The sequence below is a fragment of the Mastomys coucha genome, unplaced genomic scaffold, assembly GCF_008632895.1.
Source record: "Mastomys coucha isolate ucsf_1 unplaced genomic scaffold, UCSF_Mcou_1 pScaffold5, whole genome shotgun sequence".
Classification (NCBI taxonomy): domain Eukaryota; kingdom Metazoa; phylum Chordata; class Mammalia; order Rodentia; family Muridae; genus Mastomys; species Mastomys coucha.
Genome location: NW_022196911.1, coordinates 113,648,850 through 113,662,303, shown reverse-complemented (window position 1 = coordinate 113,662,303; position 13,454 = coordinate 113,648,850). Strand labels below are relative to the sequence as shown.

The following is a 13,454-nucleotide window of genomic DNA, read 5'->3' as shown; positions in this document are numbered from 1 at the left end:
GTAAGAGGGGTCTGTGTAAGAGGGACGTGTGTAAGAGGGACGTGTGTAAGAGGGGCATGTGTAAGAGGGGGCGTGTGTAAGAGGGGTGTGTGTAAGAGGGGTCTGTGTAAGAGGGACGTGTGTAAGAGGGTCTGTGTAAGAGGGTCTGTGTAAGAGGGGTGTGTGTAAAAGGGTCTGTGTAAGAGGGGTGTGTAAGGCATCAAAGGGAGCCTGGGGCATCAGCCAAGGGAGGCAGGACACAGAAGTTGGGGAAGTGCTTTTCCTGTCGTACATCAGTCCCCCTATGCTGTATTACAGGGAGACCTTTCCACAGGAAGGGCATCTTTCAGGACAGTAGAGGGAGGTGTCTGAGTACCTCCATATCAGAGACCCTACCTTTATATCAGACACCCACAAATGGGGTACTTCACACACATTGGAACTGGCTTCTCTCATGCCCTTGAAGTCAGGCATCCAAAATCAAAGTGTTGGCAAACCATACGTTCTGGACAGCACCAAGGGAGGGCCATCCTGGTCTCTTAGGCCATCCTTGGCTTATGGCTATATAGCTCTAGGCTCTGCCCTGGCTTCACCTTCAAGTGGCTTCTCTAGTTTCAAGGATGTCAGTCTTTGGACTTGGTAGTTCCGGATAACCTCACTTCAAGGTCATTAGCATCCTAGAGATGAGTCAATGGAGGGATTAGGGACAAAGCCACAGACCTCAGAGGCAGAAGTGGGCCCCAGGCACACACCGGATGTCAAAAAGGCATAGGAGGCTCCAGGGATTCTGGGCTGGAGGTGGAGAGGCTCAGATTCAGCCCTGGAAATGCCGTGTGGGCCGTGGGAACCAGGGCAAAGGTCAACCAAGGCCGCAGTCTGTTCAGACAGGCTGCTTGGGGCATAGGAAGGGGGTAAGTGTGGGAGAACAGAACCACTGGAAAGCCACTGGGAAGGGTATGTTGGCAATGCCCAGAAGGACAGAGGTGGGCATCTGTCCATCCTACCCTCCACCTAAGGATTCCTACAGAAGAGCCATCTAGTAGGGACAATAGCGGAGAAAATCCACAGGCCAAGAGGTAACAGGTTTCCGGTTCCCAGGAGGAGTAGATAAGCCAAAGCGATGAGGATTCCACGGTCCGACCTAAACCCTAAATGCTGTGAGATAAGCAAGCAGACAATTATGTGGTACTCACAGTATGGGGGTCGGGTGGGGATATAGATTGTTCTGAAGCAAAACCATGGATATTCCAAACTCAGTCTGGATTTCAGGTCCTCGGCTGTCCTGGCTCCTGGAGGCTTGGCTAGCCTGCAGCATCTCTGCTGGACGTGGTTGGTGGGTGACTCGGTTCCTTTATCTTAATCCTTATATAATCTACCAGTTTTGTCATTTTGTTTTGTTTTGTTGAGCTGGGGTGTCACATCACCCAAGGGGACTGTCCTTGAATTCACTTCAGATAAGGCTGACTTTGAACTCCTGACCCTTCTGCTTCTCCCTCCCAAATCGTAGGATAGCAGCCATGGACCTCCACAGTTAGCTGAGTCTCGGGTATTTGCTGACTTGTTTTTGAGACATCGTAGCCCATGCTAGCCTATGGGTTCCCACCATGCCCAGTTATTTTTTTAAAAAAATAGAATAGGCTCAGTGTTGGACTTTTGTCTAGGGTTTGACAAGGCCCTGACTCCTAATACCACAAAAAAGAAAGAAAGAAAGAAAGAAAGAAAGAAAGAAAGAAAGAAAGAAAGAAAGAAAGAAAGAAAAAAGAAAGAAAGAAAGAAAGGAAGGAAGGAAGAGAGAGAGAGAGAAAGAGAGGGAGAGGGACAGAGAGAGAGAGAGAGAGAGAGAGAGAATGCAAAGCTGTCGTGGCTGTCATCAGAGCTAAGGGACTTGGCTTGTGCCCTGAACAGTTATTCCTGCCCAGACCCAAACAGCTTGGAAAGAGCAGAGAATGGACCTGACAGTCACGAACCCTATTTCTCCCTAGGGAGGAGGACCGGGAGTCCCAAACAGGAGATCATGTGACCAAGGCTGGGAGGAAGACAGGAGCAAAGAGGAGCTCCAAGTGTGGTCCTAGGCCCTGAGAGAGAACATGTCCCGGGGTCATGGCACCAGGGAGGTAGGCTTTACATGAAATATGAAGCATAGGAACGAGTGCCCCATGGGAACCAACAGAGGCCCCAGGGAAGACTGTGTGTGTCAGCAGGCAGACCCCATGCAAACCTAGATCACTGCTTACAGCTTTGGGCTCCTGCAAATTATGCCTTAGGCTTCCAAGCTGAGCAAGCCCAGGCTGCCAAGTGCTGACGGCACAGAACTGGCCTGTGCCTGGGGAGGCAAGGGCACAAGGAGACCTCATGCATACAGCCCAAGGTACCAGCTCTCCAAGGCCTGAATCCCCAAATGATACCTATCTCCAGCCCTTTGGATCAAGGCTGACTGACGAGAAGGAAGAGGGAGAGGCAGAGCCGCTGCAAAGGAAGGGATCTCAAGCCCAAGGCTTCCGGACACCCCGGTGGCGGGGCTGGCTGGTGGTTAGTAGGGCTCGTGGCTATGGTGGGTAGGATGCATCTTAACCAAGTGCTGAATCACTCAGCGGCCTATCCACCTCCAGCGGGGGCACCCCCTCCTCTGCTGACACCCAGGCTCTTCACACATGGCACTCAGAAGCCACCACGTCAGCCACATACTTAACCCAGTGCCACAGGGGCACACTATCCACGTCACACACTCGATAAACCCATACCAACCCCCCCCCCCCGTGTCACCATTGCTCCTTCCACCCTTAGCCAGGCCACACCCTGAAGATGGAGCTAGGAGACACGACACTGCCTTAGGAATGCTTAGATTCTAGTGCCTTGGGCAGCCCTGGTTGGTCCAGAATTGTCCATCTTGCACAGCTACAAATTACAAGCAAATTATGAATTTAATTGAAAATAAATTCTGTGAAACAGCTGAGCAATAAAATATACCTAGAGTCTTTATTTCAGTGGCCAACAGGCACCTGTGGCTCATGGCCACCCTCTGAGCAGTACAGAGATAGAGAATCCCACCAGCCAAGTGTTCCTCTGGACAGAGCAGGGCTAGAGGGCAGTGGGCCCAGGTGCTGGGGTGCCCTTGTCCCTGACTGGAAGGAGGTCCTCCTGCATGGCTGGGACCGGAGAGCTTGGCTCTCGTGAGAGTCCTGATGACAAACTGTCACTGTGGGTTTCCTTTGGTTTCTCATGACATCAGCTTCCCCTGTCCACGGTAACTACCCTTCTATCCCCAGGTATTCCTCTATCCACTCCAGCTGGCCCCTGAGCAGCTTTGGGGACATGCATAGGTGAGCACATGTCCCCAAAGGTTTATCATTTGCGACAGACGTGCTTCATCTCTGGCAGCCAACATTGTCTCCAAACAAAGGTCATCAGAAGGAGCACAGATCCCTCAGTCTAGTATCAAAAGGGTCATCAGAGGTGACAGAAGGACTCTGAGGATGGAGAGGCTTGGAATGGGATGCTGGAGATTGTTTCTAATGCTTTGATTCAGTCGGGAATCTGCATGTCCAGAGACTGAAGGTCCTTGTCCCCGATTGGTTTTTGATCGATCAATAAAGATGCCAACAGCCAATGGCTTGGCAAAGGGTGGGACACTTAAGAGTTGTGCGGGTGAGGAATGGGCAGAATCGACCTGACTCGGAGGAGGATGGGATGCAGGAGTGGCAGGAGATAAAGCCATGTGAGACTTCGGGTAAGTGGCCACTGGCTACTTCCTCTATTGGGCTGAGAGTAGCAGGGGAAGGTTTAGGAGTACCCAGGCTTTGGGGTAGCCAAGACATTCTAAAAATGAGCCGATGTGAGTGTGTCTTTCATTCTCAGATCCAAAGGTAGCTCCTGGGCAGGTGCATGTGTGCAATCCACCGGGAGCGCAAAGCAGTGTAGCAAAAACTCGGGGATCTCTGAAGATCCCTGGCAGGAGAAGATACACAGGCCCTGCCAAGGTCATTAAGGGAGGCAGCCCCTGGCACTTGCCCAGGTTGGACCCTGAGGCTGGAATAGCCTCCTGCAAGCTTTGGAGAGGAGGAGCCCCCGCCACCCCCGCATGGCCCTGGAGCTCTGATAAGTGTTGGTTCCTCTCCTCCAAGGGTTACTGGGAAAAATCCCAAGTCAAAAGAACAGCACATGACGGTCCCTTCCCCATGCCAACGGCTCACTGATGGAGCTATCCATGGACACTGAATGGGTCAGACGGCCCCTTCCCCATGCCAACGGCTCACTGATGGAGCTGTCCGCAGACGCTGAATGGGTCACCAGACACCCTGCTAAGGTTCACTCACTGCAAATAAGGTGCCTTGACGTGGCTTCTCTGTAAAGGTGGGCAGCCTCTCTGGCAGACCCAAGCCTGGCCATCTGCATAGAGATACTACCTTAGAAATGCTTAGAATTCTGGCACCTTGGGCAGCCCTGCTTGATCCAGAATGGTCCATATGCATAGTTATCAATTACAAACAAATTATGAATTTAATTAGAAATATACTCTGTGTAAACCACTGAAAGTTCGCCACAGCAAAGGGCTCCAAACACTCAGGAAAAGCCAGGCGGAAAGTCAGATCTCAAAAGCAGTCGAGAGTCAAGCTGCTTACCTGCTGGGCCTGTGGGATCGGCAAGCCTCCTGAGGCGGCCGCTGGAGGTCCTTGTGACTCCTAAGAACAGAAACAAGGGGAAAAGGTCACACAAGGCCACCAGGCTCCCCCTTCCTAGTGGGTGGCTAACATGGGTGTGTCCCTCCGAGTGATGACAGCCACCCATCTAGATGCTTCACACAACTGTCACAGGACCCATTGTGCAGATAAGGAGGTGAGTCTCACAAGGGTGGGGTAACCTGGATGGCAACCAGAAGCCAAGCCCATGGTGACCCCAAGCCCGGGGTCACCTCAGATATCCTCCCAGCACTGACTGCTGATGGAGAGGGGTCACCTTGCTCCTTGGCACTCGGCCACACCACTTAAGACCCACACCTGATTAACAGGGTTTCCCTGACACACGAGCCACAAGCCCTGCCCATCCTCCATGGCCCCAATGGCTAAGCAGAGCAGGCTGCTTTGAGGGGGGTGGGAGGGAACTACTCTCTCTCTCTCTGCCCTAAGAGAGGGCACAAGCAGAAAGTCTGGATCAGCTCCGTCTCGTGCCACACTCTGCCTCCTACCACACGTGCCCCTTGGCTGGCACGTCCCTGTTGGAGAGGCTTGTGGCGGGCAAGTCCTAACTTGAGGAGTTTGCAAGGCGTTAAGCTGAACATACCCCATGGGGAGCAGACTTGAGAACCCGTGTGTCTGCAAACCACAACCAGGCCGTAGTGTTTAGGGAGTGTCTCTCTTAAATGCCACACAACTATCCTTCAGCGAGTCACAAGGACATCCCAACCTAAGCCAAAGAGGCCATCTCTCCCACCCCCAACAGCGAGACAATCCCCTAGGCTAGACCTGGATACTTTCCTGTATCCTCCATCACCTGGTACACATCTAGCCTATGAGTCAAAGGGGAAGGCTTCTCTTTAGACTCCTGTACACTGACACACACTCATCCATCCATGCATCTATCCATCCATCCATGCATCTATCCATCCATCCATCCATCCATCCATCCATCCACCCATCCATCCATCCATCCATCCATCCATCCACCCATCCATCCATCCATCCACCCATCCATCCATCCATCCATCCATCCATCCATCCATCCATCCATCCATGCATCTATCCATCCATCCATCCATCCATCCATCCATCCATCAACCCAACCACCCATCCATTCAACCACTGACCTAACTTAGTCTGAAATTCCTGGCCTGTCCACCAGGAGGAGGATGTATGGGTAGGTAGATGGATGTGGCAAAGCAAAGGATAAGCAGAGGGTGGATGGGTGGATGGGTGGATGGATGAATGGATGGGTGGATGGATGGGTGGATGGATGAATGGATGGGTGGATGGATGGGTAGATGGATGAGTGGATGGGTAGATGGATGGGTGGATGGATGAACACATAGATAAACGGATGGGGATGGGTAGGGGATGAACAAACAGGTAGATGGGGGTTGTGAGGAGTCAGCATCTGGTCCTTGGAATTGACCCAGCCCTCTGGACTAGGAGTGTGACTCAGGTGAGGGCTGTGGAGGAGGAACTGCTGAGTGTACTGAGGGGACAGGACAGTGTGCACCTCAGCAGCAGCAGCAGCAGCAGCAGCAGCAGCAGCAGCAGCAGCAGCAGCACACCCACACCCGATGAGTTACACTGCATCTGTGGATGGATGTGGTCACCCCCATCCCTTCCTACTGCCTGTATACACTGAACTCATAAGAGGCACATACCAGGACCACCTAGAACTAGTGAACAGCAATTTTGTCCCCAAGTCCACTGGGTCCTTGTCTTAGTTCGGGTTTCTATTGCTGTGAACAGACACCATGATCAAGGTAACTCTTATAGAGGACAACATTTAATTGGGGCTGGCTTACAGATTCAGGGATTCAGTCCATTATCATCAAGGCAGGAGCATGGCAGCATCCAGGCAGGCATGGTGCAGGAGTCAAGGGTTCTGCATCTTGTTCCAAACGCAACCAGAAGACTACTGTCTTCCAGGCAGCAAGGAGGAGGGTGGCAAAGCCCAGCCCCACAGTGACACACTTCCTCCAAAAAGGCCTCAACCTCCTAATAGTGCCACTCCTCGGGCTAAGCATGTTCAAACCCCCACAGTCCCCCAACAGAAACTGGGGTGAGGAACAAGGCAGCATGGAACAGTCCTGTGGCCTGAGTCACTTCTGGATGAGATGGCTTTGCAGGGATGTGGGAGACAGAGGGTGCCCTGTCCTTCCTCTGGGCCGCCGAGCAGCCACACCCACCACCTGCCCTCTGGTTTCAAACAAAAATGCAAGTGAAGAGGATCTGAGTGTGTTAAAGGTCCCTGGGCACCTGACCCCTTGTCCCCAAACCCAACTGGGAAAACAGGATAGTTTTGGATTTCTGGGGCAAAGTTTTTATTTTCTTTACACTATTTACTTTTCTGACTTCCTAACACAGGCGTCGCTACCAGGTAGCACTGCCAGAAAAGCTGTAGAAGACACCCCACACCTAGAAGGGGCTGAGGACCCCTGGCATCCCAGGCTTGGGCATGGTCCTGAGAAGAGCCCCAGACTAGGAATGGCTCCCACGCACAGGCTTGGACTTCCTCCCACAGGCCCGTGTCCAAGGCAGTCAAGGACCACGATCTAGCGGAGCACTGAGTTATTTTTATGTGGCTTTAAAATAAAGAAGAACCAGAAGGAGGGAGGCACCCGAAGCCCCGCCATCCGCAGTCAACCCAGCAAATGACCCAACTCCTCTGAGGCTGAGGCCCCGTGGCAGATCATACCTCACGAGCACTGGCTACGACGCCATCCACTTAGAGCTTCCAGGTCAGAGGGGACACAGTTAGAGTCTTCCTCAGGGCTATTAATAGCCAGTGACAAAGGGGTGGGAGATGCTGCGGAAACAGCTCTATCTGTAAAATGCTTGTTACACAAGCGTGAGGACAGAGTCTGATCCCAAAAACCCAGATGAGAAAGCCAGGTGTAGTGGTCCACACTTGTAGCCCAGCACAGGTGGAGACAGACTCGGGGACTCTCTGACAAGGCAAGCAGCCTCCCCAAACTAGGGCGCTCCAGGTCAATGAAAGACAATGTCTCAAAAAGCAAGATACAAGTGCGGGGCACATCTTTAATCGCAGAAGTCAGGAGGCAGACATAGAGATCTCTGAGGAGACAGTGTAGCCAGGGCTACACCGTGAGATCCTGTTAAAAATAACCTGGTCTACAGAGTGAGTTCCAGGACAGCCAGGGAGACATTCCTCTGGTAAGGTGCTACTCAAGCCTACGATCGGATCACCTGCCGTGACAGGCACATGTGCTCGTCACTAGGAAGGCAGAGACAGGAGGATACTAGGAGCTCAACGGCCACACAGCCTAGCTGTATCAGTGGGAGACAGGGAGACATCCTATCTCAAAACATATGTGAGGATTTCACTTTGATGGAGTTCCCCCCATGCTTATGAGCTGGGGTAAAGGGAAAGGCGAGAGAGAGAGAGAGAGAGAGAGAGAGAGAGAGAGAGAGAGAGAGAGAGAGAGAGACTTCTAATGAACTTATTTACTGCTTTGTTTATTTACATAATGTGCATACGTTTGTGTCAGTGTGTGTGTCTCCTGCCACAGTGGCTTGCGTGGAGGTCAGGGGACACCCTTGAGTGTCTGTCCTCTACTACAGTGTTTGAGACAGGGTCTCTTTCTCTTTGCTGTGTTCAACCCGGCATGCTGGCCTGCGAACCCTGAGAGCTTCTGCTAGGATTTCAGACCTGCGCTACCAGGCCTGGCTGTCAGTCACCACACAGACTTACCATGGGCACACATCAATTCCCAACATGGAGAAGACACTGTATACAGAAAAATAACTGGATTTCAATTTTTAAATTTTATTTATCTGTTTGTTTGTTTTAGAGACCGGGTTCCTCTATGTAGCTCAGGCTGGTTTTGAACTCAGATCACCCGCCTTTGTCTCCTGAGCTCTGGGATTAATGGCCTGCGCCACCACACTCTGCTTTGTTGTGCCTTTTTTGAGACAGAATCTCCCTTCATAGCCCAGACAGGCCTGAGACTCACTCTGTACCTCACAATGACCCTTGAACTCAAGGCGATCCTCCTGCCTTAGTCTCTTTAGAATGACAGGCAGGTGTCACTAGCTTAAGTTTTTTTCTTAAAACTCATGAAAACCCTTTGGAGAAGGGACAGGTGGGTCCCAGCTGACCTCATCCCAGAAGCCCCTTCCTTTTGGGGCCTGGTGTGGGGGCTCCAGCTCTCTCTCTCTCTCTCTCTCTCTCTCTCTCTCTCTCTCTCTCTCTCACACACACACACACACACACACACACACACACACACACACACACACGCACACCATCAGCTGCTTGCTGCAAGTGTGAGGTGTGAGGGCTGCAGGTGGGCCCTGAGAGCAGATGAGCAGATTCCAGGCCTATCAGTCAGGGCTTATCTGCAACAGGAACTGAGCTAAGAGGTCCCTACCCAGCACAGGGCTTCTGCCCACCCTCTGGCTGTGGATTGTGAGAATTCCTTCCCTGGTATATTGATTATTTGTCTGTTGCTGTCATAAAACACCCTGACCAAAAGCAACTTAAAGAAGAGACTTTATTTTGACTTATGGTTTCAGAGGAATGAGAGTCTACAATGCGGGCGGAGGAGGTGCTCGCTTTTAATCCTAGCACTTGGGAGGCAGAGGCAGGCGGATCTCTGTGAGTTCGAGGCCAGCCTGGTCTATAGCGCAAGTTCCAGGACAGCCAGGTCTGCACAGAAAAACCCTGTCACAAAAACAAACAAACAACGAAGTCCATAATGGTGGGGAGGTGGGGATGCTGGAACAGGAAGCTGATACATCACATCACAACCACAAGCAAGAAGCAGAGAGAGAGCTCTGCGCTACGAGGCTTCCCGCTCTCAAAGGCAGCCTCAGCGGCACGCTTCCTCCAGCAAGGTGCTACTGACTGAGAGTCAGGTGCTCAAACACCGGAGACTATGGCGGACATTTCTCGTTCAAACCAGCACGTCTGCGGAAGACGTAAGACAACCTCCTTGTAAGTCTCAGTGACAAAGCTCCCAGTGGGATAACTGTGTTTCGTTATAGAGCCTAGGTGGAGAGCTACTGCCAGGAGTGTAAGCAACCCACAAGCAGTCTTGCTGGAAAGTCTTAGCTCAGAGGATGGCTTCCCTGGAGTTTCCCCAGATAGAGCCCCATCAGCCTCCCACAGCCTATATACTCCAGCACCGCCCAAAGAGGCCACTTGAAATAGGGCAGGCTTGCATAAAAAAATGGCTAGGAGGGGCGGCTGGAATTTCTGAAGGTCCAGTGACCCTCCCCGGCCTCCCCTATGAGGAAAGGTCAAGATCCTCTCGCAATCCCAAAACTGCAAGCCGATCTGTCAACAACGGAGGCTGCTCTGCTTGGAGGACCTCGTTCTACAGCAAGCCTGGCTCAGAAGTTTAATTTCTCCCTCCATGAGAGTAGGGGCTGGGGATCGAGGTGGCACAGCTCAAACAGTATCATCAGAGAGCCTTGAAGCCAGATCCCAGTCTTTTATCTATTTACCCTATAAAGTGGAGCGCTTGCTTCCTGTCCTACGGTCCATGAGAGGCAGACATCCTCCTACAAAATGCCAACCAAAAGGAGGTGCTGCACTGCCTCTGTAAAGGGCCCTTGATCAGCCAGGATTAGTTAGGGCTTACCACGGGGACCCAGCTGTAGGACTGGGGACCCAGCTGTAGGACCAGTCCCCCCCACACACACACACATCCCCACCCCACACCTCAAAGGCAGTGATGCACATCCTAAGCTAGAGATCCTAAGAATCGTAGCTCTTACTGTCTGGATGTGTTTTAGCTGTTACAGGCAGTTTCCACGTGTTGTGGATTGCCCCGGTGCTGTTTGTATTCGGATGTTAATTCTTGCTTCATCAAGAGGGGCTGCCCTGATGGATGAGGGGATCACGTACTCAGGCGATTTCACGTGAACCTCCTTCCCATTCTACCTGGTCAAATAAAAGCTAGAGCCTGTGATTGGGCAGTGGAAGGGAAAGGTGGGGCTGGAGGTTTTTAGAGACAGGGAAAGAGAGGAAGGAGGAGAGGGGGAGGAGGAGAGAGAAGACTGAGGAAGAGGAGGTGGAAGGAAGATGGAGTAGAACCACGTGGCCGGAGAAGCCACAAGTACAAGAGATAACATACCTGGGGAATAGAGTAGCGTAGTGGTAGATCTACGGCCCAGTCTGGGCGTGCAGCTTATAAATATGATAACTGAGTTGTGTGTTCTTTACATAGGCTTATTGGGGTTGGAGATTTACTGCAACATCCATATCAACAAGACATGGACCGGTGAAGACACTTACTAAGCATCGCTGCTGCATCAGATGCCGCTAGGAGGCATGGATACAAGGGAGCTCGCACAGTGTCCAGCCAGCAAAGGTATCTGACATACAGATGAGGAAGAGGACCTCGGTGTGTTCCCAGGGCAGTGGGCATTCCAACTATGAGACGGCCAAGCCCATCACATAACACTAGTACCCACCCAAGGACCCGCAGAGCCTTCTTCAAAGACACCCCAGTGGGCGTCTGGAACTCACTGCTCTCCCATATGAGGTCGCCATATATAAAACACAAAATGCTTCACTGAACTTGGATCTCAGACGTGAGGCCAAACACTCTTCAGGCGTAAGTCAGTATATCCCAAACGTCTGGTGCGTCACCCTCACACTGAAAACAGATTCTTCCTGTGTTCAGGGGATGACCTCACTCCTAGGGAGCCTTCCATCTTGTTTGAGACAGGATCTCTCACTGGGACTAGGGCTCCCCAGTTTGGTTAGTCTAGCTGGCCAGTGAGCCCCAGGGATTCACCCGCCTCTCCACCTCCTCATACCAGGATTGCAGGCACAGATCACTCACTACAAGGCTTCTTTATGTGATGCTGGTGGACCCAGGGCTTCGTGACTGTGGCAGACACCTTGCTGACTGAGCTATGGCCCAGGTTTTAAGCATCAGTCCTCAAGAATTCAAACTTAACCCATTTGAGGATGCGGCGGGCTGGTAGCTGACAGATGAGAAAACCAAAACCAAACCCTGCTTCTTCCCTGATTTAGCGACGACACCTTGGCTCAGGGGCCAGAAGGTAGACTTTCTCAAGGAAGGAGGTGAAAGGTTGGAACCTCCAGATCAATGTGGAGCTGTATAGGGCCAGCAATGACTGGCCACCAACAGCTACAAGGTCAGAAGTCAACCAATGAGCCTGCTCAGGAGGCCCTGTCCCCAGAAGACCACTGAAACACAACAGGGACCAAAAGTCCCTAAAGCCAGCTGGGGGGGAGCAGGGAGACTGGAGTGTGTCACCCTGGAGCACCCAAAGTGACAGAGCATGAGGAAATAAGACTGGAACAGCCCGACGGAATGAGGTGGCTGAATGGAAAGGCCAGTGCCTCCGGGCTCCCGGGGCTAGCATCCCCCAGGACATCCAGATCCCTGGAGGTACATTCACACCCCAGATGGAGAACCTCTCTGCTCTGGGGGTGGGGCAAGGCCATCTTTCTTTCTGTCAACAAGGTCCACTTCAAAGGACCTGTGTGGAGTGTGGATAAAGCTCCTCTGGAGGCTAGAGAAGTCCTCTCATCCCAGGAGCACCACAGTAAGTGTTCCAGTCCACCGGGCAGCCACAGTCCTCATGACAGTGACCTTCCAGTTGCCAGGCTCCAACAAGCACAACAGACGTTAGCCTCAGGGGAAGCGTGCTGCTACTGTCAAACCATAGTAAATTCAACAGTGTATTAGAGCCACATGGAAATTCATAATATGCAAATTATCCCAATGCAAGATGGGCTAATAGCTAAGCTGGTGGCTTAAGCCTGTGGTCCCCACACTCAGAAGGCTGAGGCTGGAGAACTGCCATGAGTTCAAGGACAGGCTGGGCTACACAGGCAAAATGGCCAGTATGCTGGCACTGGCTTTTTAGTCCCAGCACTCAGGAGGCAGAGACAGGGAAATCTCTGAGTTTGAGGCCAGCCTGATCTGCAGAGTAAGATTCTGTCTCTAAAAAGAAATAGTTTAAAACTTGTTTGGGGGGCTGGAGAGATGGCTCAGTGGGTAAGAGCACTGACTGCTCTTCCAAAGGTCCTGAGTTCAAATCCCAGCAACCACATGGTGGCTCACAACCACCCAGAATGAGATCTGACACCCTCTTCTGGTGCGTCTGAAGACAGCTACAGTGTGCTTATTTATAATAATAAATAAATCTCTGGGCTGGAGTAAACAGGGACTGAGTGAGCGGGGTCAACCAGAGCGAGCAGAGGTCCTAAAAGTCAATTCCCAACAACCAGATGAAGGTTCACAACTATCTGTACAGCTACAGTGTGTACTCATATACATAAAATAAATAAATCAATCTAAATAAATAAATCTTTAAAAAACAAAAAACAAAACAAAACAAAACAAAAAAAAAACCCTTGTTTTTGTTTTTCAAGATGGTTTCTTTGTGTAGCTCTGGCTATCCTGGAACTCATTCTGTAGACCAGGCTGGCCTCAAACTCAGAGATCCACCTGCCTCTGCCTCCTGAATATTGGGATCAAAGGTGTGCGCCATTACCATGCAGCAAGAAAGAAAGAAAGAAAAGAAAAAGAAAAGAATGCATGATCTAAGCCATTCGTGCTCAATAGTGAACAGCTAGAAGAGTCTCTATGAACTCTCACCCTGCCCCAGATTGACTCTTGACTTGTTCTGTGGGGACTGAGACCTTCATAGCAAGACCACATCCTACTCAGAAAACATCTCGGGTACTCAAGTGAGTGAGAATCCCCAGAGTGGGGGTGTACTGCCTGGTTTTGTGTGTCAACTTGACACAGGCTGGAGTTATCACAGAGAAGGGAGCTTCAG

The 13,454-nt window shown here is 51.5% G+C and overlaps 1 protein-coding gene across 1 annotated transcript in view; it reads right to left on the bottom strand.

Annotated features, from left to right (window-relative positions):
- Septin9 (septin 9) overlaps nucleotides 1-13,454 on the bottom strand; it is a 176,297-nt gene that overhangs the window by 150,795 nt on the left and 12,048 nt on the right. Inside the window, exon 2 of the mRNA XM_031354327.1 lies at nucleotides 4,599-4,658. Within this exon, the coding sequence (XP_031210187.1) occupies nucleotides 4,599-4,658 (60 nt within the window). The remainder of the gene's footprint in view (nucleotides 1-4,598; nucleotides 4,659-13,454) is intronic.